The following is a 16,819-nucleotide window of genomic DNA, read 5'->3' on the forward strand; positions in this document are numbered from 1 at the left end:
AAATTCTACAAGGTCCACACCTACGCTTCGGCGGACGCCAGCCTAGGTAGAAGGATCCTGCAGGCTGCGCTGGTGAGTCCGCTGGCCTGATGGAAGTTTGTTTTTTCCCACCCCAGGGACTGCTTTGGGACGTCCCCTGGTCTCTGTGTCCCCCAATGAGGCGAAAGAGAAAATAGGATTTTTGGGTTGCTTACCGTAAAATCTGTTTCTCAGAGCCTTCATTGGGGGACACAGCACCCTCCCATGTTCTACAACTCCTGTTCTTATGTTTGTTGGTTGTTTACAGTTGAGTTGTTCTGTTTTCAATCTATTCTGTTACTTCTCCTACTGCTTTCTCACTAACTGAGGAATTTCCTGCCGGTCGGTGGGGTGTACACTGCGGAGGAGGAGCTAACCTTTTTGTGCATAGTGTCAGCCTCCTAGTGGCAGCAGCATACACCCATGGTCTCTGTGTCCCCCAATGAAGGCTCCGAGAAACAGATTTTACGGTAAGCAACCCAAAAATCCTGTTTTTACTTCCTCTTCTTCACATATAGACTGATTCAGACCCTGTTTGTATAAAAGTGATATCTGAGCATACTCTGATTTGGGCAAAGGTCCTTGTGAAGGCGGAGAGGAGGCTAGCTGTGCCTTATTTGCTGTTTATGGTGGATTCTGTAAAATCTACTGTGTATAGAGGTTCTGCCTTTCATTATAGCCCTGTTTTTTGATGAGATTGCTAAAACGTCTTCTGTACATAACAAGAAGCTTCAGTCAAGTATTTGTCCTTGTGGCCAGTGTGAGAATTTGCAGTATTTGTGATTTATTTATCCTCTATTAATTCCTCTCTTTCGCTGTATAAATGGCGATATGTAAAATAAAAACCTGATCTAGGCTAGGTTCACATTAGCGTTTGAGTCCGCAGCGTATCATACGCAAACGCATACATAACGCATGTTTACACAGCGTTTTTTATGCGCATCTTCTTACGCATGACGGAAAAAAAACGCTGCTTGTGCATGTGTTTGTATGCGTTTTTGCATGTGTTTACATTGTTTATGCGCATTCGTTCATTTAAAGGGCCTGTCACACTAAGCGATATCGCTAGCAATATCGCTATAACTTGTGACGTTATAGCGATATTGCTAGCGATATTGCTAGCGATATCGCTGTGTGTGATACCTACGACCCGCTCCCCCCGCTGGTTATCGCTGATCGCGCGAGAACGTCCTGGACCGTTTCTCGTCGTCAGCTTCCTGTGGAGAGACGAGCGTGGAGCCGGGCGGGAGGACGTCAGGATCGCCTAGTGTGACAGGTAAGTAGCGACCCCCGACCGCTACGATGTCGCTGGTGAGATCTGCCTGTGTGGCAGCTCACTATCGACCACTTAGCGATGCACCAGCGATCCTGACCGCGTCATATCGCTGGTCGGGATCGCTGGTGCATCGCTAAGTGTGACAGTACCTTAAGACACCAGACAAAAATGGGTGCGTCTCATGGGATTTCTATTTACATTTTGAAGAAGGCATGCGTACATGCATGTCCTTGCGTACCAATGCGTTTCCTTAGACAGTAATGCGGTTTTTTGACGCACTCATCCACATGCCTGCGCATATTTGACTGATTTTTGACGCTTCAAAAAGAAAAAAAAAAACAACTTGTTGAATTCGCTGCTCCCCGCCGCACACCGCGAAACGACGCATGCATGTGCAAAAACATGGAAACGCATGTCACTGCGTACACCATGTTAACGATATGTACACATGACTCATGCAGATGAAACGCTGCGCACACACAGACGCAAATGTGACACCAGCCTTACACAATGTTTTTTGAGGGCTCTTTTTTTTTTTTAATGTGCTCCTAACTTAAGTTCTGTGTGGTACACCATAAGTAACATTTCTATTAGTATGTTAAATGCTGTTGTGACAGTTGTCTTTACTTTGTATTACTCTTTACTGATAAAGCCATAGACATGTTTAACATCTCAATTGATTTTTCAAAATGGCTTTTTTTTTTTTTTTTTTACTAGTCTAGCCAAAAGTAGAAAAAAAGTACCACTAAATGACTAAACGTGAAAGAGGTCTTTAGTTCTGTAGTTTAGATACATAGCTGGCACTAAATTTAAGTCCCACTGATTTTTCTTTCATTGATCAGTGGAGAGTAAGAAAAGAAGCCATGATGGGCCTGGCTCAGATCTATAAGAAGTATGCTTTGCAAGCAGAAGCTGGAAAAGAAGCCGCAAAACAAATCTCTTGGATTAAAGATAAACTTCTTCATATCTATTACCAGAACAGCATAGACGATCGGTAAGTATGTGAGCCAGGATGTTTCTTTTTAGGGTACAATGACACGGTATTGGATTACTTGTAACTCTGTTACATTCATGTTGTAAATTATATGGCACTGAACAGACTGAAATTGTCTGGCGTTATCAGAGTAAGATGTGAATGTTCATATACTCGTGCAGCCACTGCACAAGACATGTAGTAACATGGTAGTGAGTCAGGTGGGAGATGAAAACGTGGTATCTCTGGACACGTGTGACCTGGGGAAGGCCTATATAACCTTCTGTCCTGTAAGCAGTCACCAGTATTATAATTTGCAGATTGTAGGCAAGGGGTATCCAGTGACAGACTTAATATTTAGGTTCTAAAACGTCGAGTTCCTCCACTGCATTCTAATGAAAGACACTTTGGCATTTTGCGCGTCCCTAAATATTGTTTAGAAAAAATAAGTCCAGCGCTGTAAGTCCATAAAATCCATTTTTCTTTTATTCCATCACTTCCAGTAAGATAAAAGCAATTACGTCATAGTCCAGAACATTAAAATCAAACGCGTTTCAACGAAAAACCGTGCGTCTTAATCATTGACAAAGATCTTATGGCAGACTAAACATTTTAGACTAGTTAACAGTTCAATCCCACCCACCAGATCCAACTACCTGAAAGCTGTGTAGAGAAACCTGATAGACGATTGACCCCTTACAGGCTGGGATCATATATGACATCAGATAGGTACTTTTTTTTTTTTTTTATTCATAATGATAAATCTGATGCTGTCTAATATTGATGCCATGCGGGACCCTGGTGTTTAGCTGATAAATCCACCATGTTTCCCGGCTTATCAGTTTTCTTTTAATATCGCCACCTCTGGCTGGAATTTTAACCCTTTCTATACCTGACACTTCAAAAGTGGACACATCCCCTCCATGACTATTAATAAAATGTTTTGAAATTGCTGAACTTTTATTAATGATTTTGCTGGTGGCATCTGAGAGGTGACGTCTTATCCTGATTTTCAGTGGTCCTCCTGTGCAGCCGACATACTTGAGGTCACACGCAGCGCACAGTGGACATCACATTACTGGGGTTGCAGTTTATATATGAATTGATCATATACTCTTTTTTTATTTGCACAAGAGGCAAAAGTTTTAGTATTTTTCATATACTTGCAACAGGTGCAGACACTGTGGCCGCATTTGTATGACACTCTGGTGCTGAGCCAATTGTCCTTTTTATTATTATCGCTGAGACAGAGGCTGGGGGATAGAATATCTCCCAGAGTGGAGGCTTTTTTGGCAATAAATTTCACAGGATTTGTCATGATTTTCTCAAATTTTTTGTCCTGATATAATATAGGTAATCGTTTTTTAATGATGTTAGTAATATTTTTGAAGTATGGGCTGTACATAGTTGTAAAAACCACTCCATCATTTTTATTACCTGCATGATTAGATCTATATTTGTGACATTTTTTCTTTCTCCTGTTTCTTTCAGCATCTCTGCTCTGTCCTTGTTACTGATTATGTCCTCAGCCCTATCTAGCATCCACTTAGAGTAACCCCTTCCTGTCAGTCTGACACGTGTCTCATTTTTTACTTACTCTGTCGCCTCATTTGGGGACACAGAACCATGGGTGTTATGCTGCTGTCCACTAGGAGGCGACACTATGCATAATCTGAAAAAGATTAACTTTGGCTCCTCCTCTGCAGTATACACCCCTGGACGGCGTCAGCCTTCTCCAGTTTTTGCTTAGTGTCACAAGGAGGCACACCTTTTTTTTTTTTTTTTTTTTCCGTTCTCTTTTTTCGTCAGGAACAGATGAAGAAAAGTGGGTCTCCAGCGAGACTCCCGACATGGCTCCTTCCTTGGCCCCCTTTTTAGAGTTGCCCGGTTGAAGTTGAGATGGCTATTCCCCTTGTCGCTCCTTCCCCGGTCCTGCAGGTACTGGTCTGAAGTTGAGTCCCCTCCTTCCCCAACCCCTTTGGGGTCTGGGTTGAGGTTGAGGCGAGGATGAAGACCCCCTGACGGCGACAGACGCACCCTCCCTAATCCCCCGCAGGGGGCATTAGGTTGAGACGCCTCAGGTAGGGTTGGAGAATAGGCACCATTCCGCAGCTTCCAGGGACCCCAGACCAGCTGAGGGATCCTGTTGAGGCCGGGGGAGGGTGCGGACTGGCATGGCACAGCAGAGACAGGGCTTTTCTGCGTCCCTGTCTTTGCAGCAGCAGCGGCTCCATAACGCTCCAGGGGCCCCCCCATACAAGAACCGCTTCCCCTGCTACCCCCACCGCTATCCAGTCGACCATTCTGGGGGGTCTGGTACAAATCCGCCCCCCCCCCCCCCCCCCGGACTACCGCGCCGCTCTGGAGCCCTCCTGGGCATCAGGCCTCTAATTTAGACCGCGGCTTCGGCCTAGCCGAAGCCGACGCCTTTTCCCCGCCCCCCGATGACTAAAATGACACGCTGGAGTGTCATAGAAGGGGCGGATTGAGGCAGAAAGGGCGCGTTTTTACACAGCCCAGCGTGCCCTTTTCAGCTCTCCGCCCCCTCCTCCCTCTCAGCGTCCCGGTGGCCATTTTTTTTGGATGAGATCCAGGAGAGGAGCATCACAGCGGTCTCCGGGGGGCACAGAACTGGGATATGTCGGCGCTGGACCTAGGGGCACACCGGTGGGGTAAGCTCACAGCTGGGTTCTCATTACTCAGCTGTGAATCCATACTTCCTATAAGGCTCTCTGTGGGTTCCCTCTGCGTAGCCACCCCTGTACGATCCCTAATAGCCAGCCTCTGTGCACTATGCCGGGCTCAAGGAAGAGAACCAGGCAGGAATGTTTCTATGCATTCTGCACAGCCTGCAAAGCCACGCTCCCTAGTGGCAGCACGTATCCGCACTGCCGGGACTGCATCCAGAACTCTGGGTCAGAACCCCTGGGAGTCCCTACTGACGCTTCAGTGTCACATACCACGCCGGAATGGGCAACTCAGATGTCACAGTCTATGTCACAGTCTATGACACAGTCCATAGACAACTTAACTGCCACATTGCTGCAAGCTCTGCAGAGTCGGGCCCCGGCTATGGACGTTACACAGCAAACTGACAGCTTGTCTCAGGAACATGCTGCTTGCGACTGTCACAGACGTAAGCGGACCCACAGGTCACGATCACCTGAGTCGTCCTATAGCACAAGGTCGTCCCCCCCCCCCCCCCCCCCCCCCCCCCCAGGGAGAGACACCGTCATTCCAGGTCTCCTAGGCAGTCCCCTTTCACAGACAGTGCAATTTACCACAGAGATCCCCCACCACAGAAGACCCCCGACCCGGGTCGCCCTCCAGGGATCACCTTGGCGAGGCACAGGATTCGGAGGGCATCTGTGACTCCGACTCGGATAACGAAACGGAGAGGTCCGTGGTACCTTCTCCCCCTAGCAGTACAGCGCTAGTTGAGGACATAATCTCTGCCATTCATCGGGTGCTTAAAATTCCAGAGTCGGCCCCGGAAGTCCCAGAACATAGGATTTGCTTCGAAAGTGTTCAGAAACCACCTAAGGTCTTCCCTAATCACCATGAGTTTGAGGAAATACCAAACATTTTACGCAGCCTGAGAAAAAATTTGCTAATCGCAAATATTTGGAAGCGAAGTACCCCTTCCCACAGAAAGACACCAAACAATGGACAGATCCACCTGAAGTGGACCCCCTGGTTTCTAGGCTAGCAGCGCAGACCTTACTCTCTCTGCCAGATAGCTCAACCCTCAGGGACGCAGCAGACCGGCAAGTAGAACGAGCCATGCGTTCTATTTTCGAAGCGGCAGGCGCCTCTCTGGGCCCTGCGTTTGCTTCAGTTTGGGCGGCCAAGGCCATCCTGGTTTGGGCCAAAAAACTACAGGAGGGTCTTCAAGCTTCAAATCCCGAGCTCTCGGACCAAGCGGTCCAGATAGCAGTGGTAGCAGACTACATGCTTCATGCAGCCCTGGATTCCGCAAGAGGTGTAGCGGGAATAGCATCGAATGCCATCACGATCTGACGCATCCTCTGGCTGCGAGAATGGAAAGCGGATGCGGCCTCAAAGAAGTCCCTCACGCGACTTCCGTATCTTACTGGAAGACTTTTCGGCGAAAAATTGGACACAATGATAGCCAATGCCACTGGGGGTAAGAATACCTCTCTCCCTCAACTAAAACCGAAACGCACGTTTAAACGAAGAAACCAGACGCGATTCCGATTCTTTCGGTATTCCTCGGGCTGGTCTGTCTCGCGCCCAGTGCAAAACCGTAACCGCTGTCCACGCAGGGACAACCCACGGACGCAGCAGCGACCGGACAGGTCTTGGCAGTCGAAAGCAGGCCAAGCGAAACCCAAGGGAGGAAAACCTCAGAACTTCACTTCATCATGACTCACGAACTCCGGAAGACACCCCACCAGTAGGCGGCCGACTTTTACTCTTCCAGCAAGTCTGGCTGCCTATTACAGAAGACAGGTGGGTCAGGGAAATAGTTTCTTCCGGATACAAGATAGAGTTCACTTCCGCTCCACCTAACCGGTTCTTCCTTTCTATTCCTCCAACACCACCAGACAAGGCTCGTGCTTTCCACCAAGCGGTCTCCTCTCTCCTTCAAGCAGGAGTTGTGGTGCCGGTTCCCGCGAACAAGAGATTCCGAGGGTTCTATTCAAATCTGTTCGTAGTCCCCAAGAAAGGAGGCAGCGTCCGACCCATACTGGACCTAAAACAGCTCAACAATTACGTACAGATCCGTCATTTCCGCATGGAGTCCCCTCCGATCCATCATTGCATCCATGGAGCAGGGAGAATACCTTGCCTCCATAGACATACAGGATGCGTATCTGCACATACCAATTGCTCCCACCCACCAAAGGTTTCTCAGGTTCGCAGTCAACCAAAACCACTACCAGTTTGTCGCCCTTCCGTTCGGACTCGCCACGGCTCCAAGAACGTTCACCAAAGTCATGGCGGCCACCATGGACGCTCTGCACTCAAGAGGCATTCTAGTCGTCCCGTACCTGGACGACCTCCTCATCAAGTCTCCCACTTTCAAAGACTGCGAGGTCAGTGTCTCAATCACAATAGACAGACTGAGTCGCCTGGGATGGCTAGTCAACCTACAGAAATCGTCGACTATCCCAAGTCAGACTCTAACATTCCTGGGAATGTTATTCGACACCTCCAGGGGCCTGGTGCTCCTTCCCAAGGACAAGACACTGGCCATCCGTCTGGGAGTTTGTACACTCCTTCGCAGTCCTCGATCTCTCCGGTTTGCCATGAGAGTCCTCGGCCGGATGGCAGCAGCAATAGAGGCAGTGCCATTTGCCCAGTTTCACCTCAGGGTCCTTCAACTAGCCATACTCAGATCTTGGGACAGGAATCCCTTCTCCCTCGACAGGGAGTTCAGGTTGATGTCAACCAGGAGGTCCCTGCATTGGTGGCTCAAACCAACCTCGCTTACACGAGGGAAACCCTTTCTCTCAGGACAATGGAAGATCCTGACTACCGATGCAAGCCTGACAGGCTGGGGGGCGGTGCACCTACATCACAGGGCACAAGGCAAGTGGTCACCGAGGGAAGTGACATTGCCCATCAATGTTCTGGAAATCAGGGCCATCCTCTTGGCACTGAGAGCCTTTCATCACTTTCTTGCAGCATCGCACATACAGATCCAGTCGGACAATGCCACGGCTGTGGCATACGTGAACCACCAACGCGGGACCCGCAGCGCCCAGGCGATGAGAGAAGTGGCACATATCCTCCGCTGGGCGGAAGACACGAGGTCGGTACTTTCTGCGGTCCACATTCCGGGTGTAGAAAACTGGGAAGCCGACTTCCTCAGCAGGCTAGGAATGGACTCGGGGGGGGGGGGGTGGTCTCTCCATCCCGAGATTTTTTACCAGATCTGTCAACGTTGGGGAACCCCGGAGGTGGACCTAATGGCATCCCATCTCAATACCAAGGTCCCCAATTTCATGGCCAGGACACACGACCCGCAGTCGCTCGGAGCAGATGCCCTGGTCCAGGACTGGTCCCAGTTCCGACTCCTGTACATTTTTCCACCCCTCCCCCTAATCTCCAGGGTCGTGAGGAAGATCAAGCAAGAGGGGGTTCCAACCATCCTCATCGCGCCAGACTGGCCCAGACGTACATGGTACGCCGACATCGTTCAACTTACAGCAGACGCCCCCTGGCGTCTACCCGACCGTCACGACCTTCTGTCTCAAGGTCCGTTCTTCCATCAGAATTCAGGGGCTCTCAATTTGACGGCATGGCCCTTGAAACCTGGATTCTAACCCAGGCAGGTTTTTCACCGGCAGTCATTGCAACTATGATCAGGGCAAGGAAGCCTGCCTCTGCCAAGATCTATTATCGTACCTGGAGAGCTTTCTTTTCTTGGTGCGAATCTCATGGACAAGTCCCACTCCCTTATTCCCTCCCGAAGGTACTAGGTTTTCTTCAATCGGGCCTAGACGCCAAGCTATCCTTAGGCTCGCTTAAGAGTCAGGTGTCGGCGCTTTCAGTCCTTTTTCAAAAGCGCATTGCTATTAAACCGCAAGTAAGGACTTTCATCCAGGGAGTTTCCCGATTGGTTCCTCCCTACAAACGTCCGCTGGATACGTGGGACCTCAATCTGGTCCTGACAGCATTGCAAGCTCCTCCCTTCGAACCTCTTAGAGGAGTTCCACTCTCCATTCTGTCTCAGAAAGTGGTTTTTGTAGTGGCGATTACCTCGTTACGCAGAGTGTCGGAATTGTCAGCACTTTCTTGCAGACGGCCTTTCCTAGCCTTTCACCAGGACAAGGTGGTTCTCCGCACGGTACCATCCTTCCTTCCGAAGGTTGTGTCCAACTTTCACCTCAATGAGGAGATTTCACTGCCATCCCTTTGCCCGGTTCCGGTTCATAGAGTAGAGAAGGCTCTGCATACGCTTGACCTCGTCAGAGCATTGCGGATTTACGTGTCCAGGACTGCACCTTTCCGGAAGTCTGATTCACTCTTCATTCTAACAGAAGGTAGTCGCAAGGGACTGCCGGCTTCCAAGGCTACCCTTGCCAGGTGGATCAAGTCCACCATACATGAGGCCTACCGACTTAACAGTTCCCTTCTTCCGGCCGGTATCACGGCACACTCTACACGGGCAGTAGGGGCCTCCTGGGCCATTCGGCATCAGGCTTCGGCACAACAAGTGTGTAAGGCGGCCACTTGGACTAGCCTACACACGTTTACAAAACACTACAGTGTTCATACCCAGTCCTCAGCGGATGCAAGCCTGGGTAGACTGGTTCTGCAGGCGGCAGTGCCCCAAATTTAGGGACCTACTAGCACAATATTCGTCCATTGCTTCCCATCCAGGGACTGCTTTGGGACGTCCCATGGTTCTGTGTCCCCCAATGAGGCGACAGAGTAAAGGAGATTTTTGTGTACTACCGTAAAATCTCTTTCTCTTAGCCTCTAATTGGGGAACACAGCTCCCACCCTGTTGCCCTTATGGGCCGTTGTTTACGGTTGAGTTCTCATATTGTTCTCTGAGCTCGAACATAGTAGCCTTCTTACAGGCATGGTTATTTTATTTGGTTACCTTCCTCCTAATGCTTTTGCACAAAACTGGAGAAGGCTGACGCCGTCCAGGGGTGTATACTGCAGAGGAGGAGCCAAAGTTAATCTTTTTCAGATTATGCATAGTGTCGCCTCCTAGTGGACAGCAGCATAACACCCATGGTTCTGTGTCCCCCAATTAGAGGCTAAGAGAAAGATTTTACGGTGAGTACACAAAAATCTCCTTTTTTCAAAAGTTTCATGTAAAGATGAATTCCTTTTGAACCTATACAGCTCTCCAAGGGGGACATTTTTAATGACATTCTTTTGGTGACAGGACTGTGCCAATAGAGTGGAGTTTGTGGCTGTACTTTTACGGTAGGGGACACTAGGATTTTATTTGTGGAATCCAAACTGAGCGTCACATCCAGAAAATTAATGGAGCTGGTTCCAATTGAATGGGTAAATCTCAGATTCATTCCATTGTCATTACAATGTTGAATAAATTCTGACATGGATTCCACCGTCCCGTCCCACACCATGAGGAGGTCCTCCATATAACGACCCATCCACCTGATGTGAGCGGAAAGGGGATCCGCGCCAGAAAAAGTAAAATCCTGCTCCCAGACTGCCAAATATAAATTTGCCAGCGATGGCGAGAACCCTGCACCCATCGGTGCTCCACAAACCTGCAAATAAAAATTTTTGTTGAATGAAAAATAATTGTACTTAAGTAGGAACTCTACCCCCATCACACTAAACTCTTGAATTGATTTTTTATAGTTACTAAATTTATTCAAGTGATTGGATAGAATCCTTAAAGACAGGTCATGGAGCAACGAAGGATACGGGGCCTCAACATCGCAAGAAATAAACATACAATTTTCAGACAGTTTGAAACAAGCGATGAAATAAGATGTTTAGAGTCTCTTATGTATCCTGGGATTTGTAGTACTAGAGGCTGCAGGTACATATCTTTCCAGGCACTTAATTTTTCTCCTATGCTCCCTATCCCGGCCACAATCGGCCTCAAAGGAGGAGGAAAAACTTCCTTATGAATTTTGGGAAGGGAGTGTAGGATTGGAATAATAGGGCATTCAACGTACAAATCTTCTGATAATTTCGGGCTGATTGCTCCCAATGCTACACCTTCCAACAAGAGAGTTTTTTATTTTGGAAGACTTGTGTAGGATTGTTGCTCAGAGGTTTGTATATGTCCTCATTTTGTAGCATGTTCTTATTCAACTTTTCATAAAGACATGAGTCCAGGAGAACCACAACGCCTCCTTTGTCTGCCCTTCTGATGGTTTGGTTAGTGTTTGACTTTAACTCTTTCAGAGCCTTCTTCTCGCCTCTGCTGAGATTGTATCTTATCTTCTCCTGGTCAGCATTTTCCATCAGGCTAATCAAATCTCGTTGAACAATTTCTTGGAATGTGTCCAAGATCTGGGGTCTTGATTTTATTGGATAGTAAAAAGGCTTTTTCACACAAAAATGTCTGTTAAGATCTTCATCTTGAGTCAGGGATTCTGCACCCAGTGTTTTAAAGATTTTGCAGACAACAGACTTCTTCAAACGTGGGAATTGAAGACAATGGTGGAGTTTGATCACTAATGGTGGAAATTTATGTATCATTTTCACTGGTCTCATCCAGAAAATGACATTTCAGTGTCAAATTTCTGACAAATTTATTTAGGTCCAGGAGTGTATGATATACATCTAGTTTTTTGGTTGGAGAAAAGGAGAGTCCTTTTGGAGAGAATTTTTTGCTGCATTTCAGACACAATATAACTGGAAAGGTTTATAATGGTGTTGTCCCCTGTTTTTTCCTCAGGGAATACCTACCTGTGTCTCTTCCCAGCTCTCCTGCCCCTCCTCCGTTTTTTGAAGCTGAATGTTGTAAATCAGTTCTTCTCTGTGATGTAATTTGCTGATTCTCCGTAGGATGTGATGTAGATCCACTTAATCTCCTTTCAAAAGGACCTAATGAATCATCCGTATCATTGTCCTCAGAGTTCTCACGCGAAGTATCCGTGTCGGAAAATACCACTCTTCGTTGTCGGTCATTACACTTATTTCCACTCTGTTTGAGGATTGATTTTTTATTTCTCCAGCGACGCTCACTAGACCAGGAATACACCTCATTGCAGTTATAGCCATTACAGTCTCTTTGATATTTGAATTTTTTAATATTAGTGATCTGGTCTTCCAACTTTGCCAGGTTGGCTTTAATATTATCAGACCATTGATGAAATTCTTCAAGAGACTTGTACTGCTGTAATGCATTTTTGGTCTCTTGGATCTCAAGTTTAATGGCTGATAGCAAGGATTCCTCCTCTGCTATAATGACGTCCATCAGTTTAAAGGAGCATTCGCTAAGGGTTTTAAACCATTTTTTCTCAGACTCCTCAGAAAAGTGGTGGCCGATTTTTTTTTTTTTTTTTTTTTTTTTTTTTTTAATAATCCTCAATCCCCTAGGGATCATGTCCTGATCAAGATAGGATTTTAGAGTGGTACAGTCCCACCAAATACAGAGCTCCTTTACCATCTGTTTTTCCCACAGTTTCATAAGTTTGTCTAGTTCTTGGGTGTCAGGTGTAGATTCAGATCTACTGTTTGAAAAAATAGCAGACACTCTTAGATTTCTAGCATCGTAATTGTCCTCATCCAGTTCAGAGGTCGTAGCATCTGTCCCATCTGAGATCACTTGGACTTGTGACATTTTTTCTTTGTAAGAAGTATGGAAAATTAACGTATGCAGATTGGATTTATATACTCCCAAAATAATCAGATTTATCTGATGGGAGATGGACTTCTGGAGGGGGAGCTAGACTTCACAAAACACTCAAAATATACAAAAAAGTTTAGTGTCTGCTCACCTCGTCCTGGAGCGCACGGATCCTGTTGTGCAGCAAGTTTTCAGAACTTAGAAAAAATAAGTGCAGCGCTGTAAGTCCATTAAAAAAAAGTACCTATCTGATGTCATATATGATCCCAGCCTGTAAGGGGTTAATTGTCTATCAGGTTTCTCTACACAGCTGTCCCTATCAGATAGTTGGATCTGGTGGGTGGGATTGAACTGTGAACTAGTCTAAAATGTTCAGTCTGCCATTAGATCTTTGTCAATGATTAAGACGCACGGTTTTTCGTTGAAACGCGTTTGATTTTAATGTTTTGGACTATGACGTAATTGCTTTTATCTTACTGGAAGTGATGGAATAAAAGAAAAATGGATTTTATGGACTTACAGCGCAGGAGTAATTTTTTCTAAGTTCTGAAAACTTGTTGCACAACAGGATCCGTGCGCTCCAGGAGGAGGTGAGCAGACACTAAACTTTTTTTGTACATCCTAAATATTGTTCTTATGAATAAATGTTAAGCTTTACATGCTAAATCACTAAAAAAAATTGTTTTGCTATGTTGCAGGTTGCTAGTGGAAAGAATTTTTGCACAGTACATGGTTCCTCACAACTTGGAAACTACGGAGAGAATGAAGTGCTTGTATTACCTGTACGCAACATTGGACTTAAATGCTGTTAAGTAGGTATCTTGGGCAACCTTTTATAATGAACAAATTTTACATATTTTAACCCCTTCCCAACATATGAACTATTACATCATATGTCGTATCCCAGACTTGGATCCAAGTTCAGAAATTGAGCTAGCATCAACACCAGCAGATCGTGCGTGTTACACACGATCAAGCTCTGCCCACTGCTGTTAACCACTTAAGTACGGCTGTCCGTCACTGACAGAATTTAGAAGGGTATTCTCAATTTTCAACCTTATCACTTGAAAATTGCGCTATATAACAAAATGCATTTCTTATGTAGCGCTATCATATTCTTCAGCACTTTACAGACATCATCATCACTGTTCCTATTGGAGCTCACAATGTAATTTCCTCCTATTATATCTTTGGTGTATAGGAGGAAACCAAAGAGCATACAAACTCCTTGCAGATGTTGTCCTTGGTGAGATTTGAACCCAGGTCTCTTGACGCTGCTGAGCAACCATGTGGTGATAACTTCCCAATTGCTGGAGGTCTGACCATTAGGGTCCCCATCAATCCCAAGATCTGCAGCTCTGAAGAGCCTGGTGGTCAATTATGCTCACTGCCACTTCTTTTATTCTTATGGCAGTGCCAAAGACCAGCCAAAAGCAAAGCTCAGCTATCTCCAGCAGCAGTCCGATTAAGAATGAATAGAGCGATAGTGCACATGATCGACCACTTCTCTATTCACACTTCTCAGGATTTTTCGAGGGGGGGGCCCATTGGTCGGATCCCCAGCGATCGGGAAGTTATCCCAACCACGGATAGAGAATAACTTCCAAACATGTGAATACCCCTTTAACCCTGCTGTCCTGTTCATATTGGCTGTACATTTGTACTGTTCGGGTCAATATGACCTACAAAAGTCTGTTAATTTTGACATTTAGCTACTCTAAGCGTATTATTTGACTATCAGTTGCATTATTTAACTGTATAAGAACATGGTTGGTCAAAAACAAACGAGAAGTATAAATCAAAGCTTCAGTTTTCTAAAATAATCATAGGGATGTACAGGTTCACTTTTTGCTATATTCAGGCAGTCTTACGTTCTGAACAGAAATAACTCGCACATGCTTTACGTAGATATTTACTACAACTAGAACATTTGTTTTAGATTTTTTTTTATCACAGAAGATGGACAAATGCTGCATCTTTTCCCTTTTAGTCTTTCTCCTGTGCTGCTGGAGGCCGTGGGTTCGTGTTGTGGAGTACGCTGCCGAATACGGCTTACTATGGCTGCTGCTTCTTCACTTCGGAGTTTTACTTATCTTCCTAAAATAGATGGCATAACAAGTGACTTGCTAATTCTTCCAGAAAGTCTCTATGCATTTTATTGGCGTTCCAATCGGGTTTATTTCACGACATAAAACAAATGCATTGTAGGCAGGTACATCAACAATGTTATAAAATAAAACCATCGGCCACCGGTTGGTTTAGCGTTTGCTTGTGTACGTGGCTATTAGTTGATCTAGTAGATCAGCTGTCCCTTTTGGCGGAATTATGACCTAATATCATCTGCGGCTTTTTGTCATCTCGACTCCTTACTGCCATGTCATGGTGCATCGTGCTCATAAAAATGTTTGTTTGGGAATGTAAGAAACCATTGTTGTATCTTCAGTACAGAGCCTGGCATTGTAAGTTTTCGTTTTGGGCAAGAGCTGCCCCAGTTGGTGTGATATAAAAAACTTGTCATGTCACATTTTGTCCTCTTAGTCCATACGTCTAATCTGAAATGACTCGCGTTCCTTGATTCTTTTCAGGTTTCTCTCCAGGCTTTTTCTTTATCGCCTTATTGGGGGACACAGATTACCATGGGTGTATGCTGCTAGGAGGCTGACACTATGCAAAACAAAAAGTTTGGCTCCTCATTGGCAGTATACACCCACCGACAGGCACCAAGTACCTCAGTTTGTGCTTAGTGTCTGTAGGAGGCGGACCGGGATCTCCCAGATCCGCACTTGACGATATCTTTTTAGGCGGCCTCAATAGTAAAAAGTTGGTCACACTCGTCAAACACTGTTTGATGAGTGTGACCAACCTGTCAATCAGTTCTCCAAGCGATGCTCCTGATCGCTTGGAAAACGCTAAATGCTAGTTTTTCCGCGGGAAAATCGCGGGAATTTAAAATGCGATTTTCCAGCGGAATGGAATTCCGGAATTCTCCCGGTAATTTCCGCGAGAGTTCTGCTACGTGTGAACCCAGCCTTAAGCTTTAGTTGTGTGTGTATTAATCTTTTCCATTTATTTTTCAGATTCAGCATCAGGAATCAGGGTGTAAGTTCACCCTGCTTACCCATATCAGGTGGCTGAGCGAGCAATGTGGTAGTGCCCACATCGCAACTCTCAGGACCGCAGGCAGGACTTTTCCCCTATCACCCTCGGGTGCTATGGGCTTGTGACGGTGGCTGGTCCTAGCCAATTCCCCTCCTCACCCCTCTCCTGGGACAGGGCTGAGAGGAAGACGGCGGTCACCAGCGGTGACATTCCTCCTTCCAGCAAGAAATGGCGCCGTCTTCTGCACTATAGGGACATGGTGCGGGTACAGAGGACTTTCGCGCCCAGCAGCCTGCTCTCTATTCGTGGGCCCCTGCGGTCACCCTCCTCAGGGACATCAGGTAAGCTGTCTGAATGCCCCCTACAGCCCTGCATTCACCTGGACCTATGCTGACCCCCTCAGTACCACAGCGTGACACAGGCTTCTAGTAGCAGTCACTGGGGGAGCTGGCCCCTGTTTGAATCTCCCACTCTGCGTTCTGTTCACATGGCAGTTTTCAGGACTGGCTCCTATAATAGCCGGTTTGAATTTCCCGCCTCCTTTTCCCCCGGGCGCACGTCTCCCCTGCCATCGCTCTGCTCTGAGGGAGTTCACCGGTGTTTCTTCTCGGCGGGCAGCAGTTACCTTCTTTCATATGTCCGCAGCATCGCATCGCCGGGTACGCCGTCCGACATTAGCCTCGGGGGGAGACGCGCTTTAACTTTCACTTTCACAAGCTTTTTCCTCCTCCTGCGTGCTCTTTATTCGCGCCTTTTTCAGCCCATCACGGGGCTGCTTTCTCTTCAGCGCCATCAGTCTCCCCCTCTAGCCGCACCCCCCCTCGATCTTCATCCAATCATGCGGCTCAGCCGTTAAGCTCCGCCCACCGCTAGCGTTTTTCTTGCATTTCTGAGAGATCACTTTCTCTCCCTTCTCCGGATCTCTTCTTGGGGGACACAAGGTGTTTTCTCCGCATCTGAACCTCGGTAGGCTCGGCGCTGCTATAGTTTGACTCTACACTTAGCTCCCCACGGCAGTTCCCTGTCAGCTTAGTGCTACTGCCGCATAGACTTATGCCCAACTCTGCAAGGGCTCTCTGTTCCAGACCCACTGCTATTCACTACGCCTGCGCACGCTGTAAAAAGAAGTGGGCATCAGGTCAGTCGTCTCCTTTCTGCCCGTCCTGCAGCCCTTCCGCCATGTGTGCCC

General features: G+C 46.9%; 1 protein-coding gene across 2 annotated transcripts in view; it reads left to right on the plus strand.

Moving 5' to 3' along the window:
* Positions 1–16,819, plus strand: part of PDS5B (PDS5 cohesin associated factor B) — a 238,732-nt gene that overhangs the window by 94,071 nt on the left and 127,842 nt on the right. For both annotated transcript variants that reach the window (XM_073583194.1, XM_073583193.1), the window contains exons 12-13: positions 2,137–2,288; positions 13,230–13,343. In XM_073583194.1, the coding sequence (XP_073439295.1) occupies positions 2,137–2,288; positions 13,230–13,343 (266 nt within the window). The remainder of the gene's footprint in view (positions 1–2,136; positions 2,289–13,229; positions 13,344–16,819) is intronic.

This window comes from Dendrobates tinctorius, unplaced genomic scaffold (assembly GCF_039654945.1).
Source record: "Dendrobates tinctorius isolate UK_male_01 unplaced genomic scaffold, ASM3965494v1 ptg000075l, whole genome shotgun sequence".
NCBI lineage: Eukaryota > Metazoa > Chordata > Amphibia > Anura > Dendrobatidae > Dendrobates > Dendrobates tinctorius.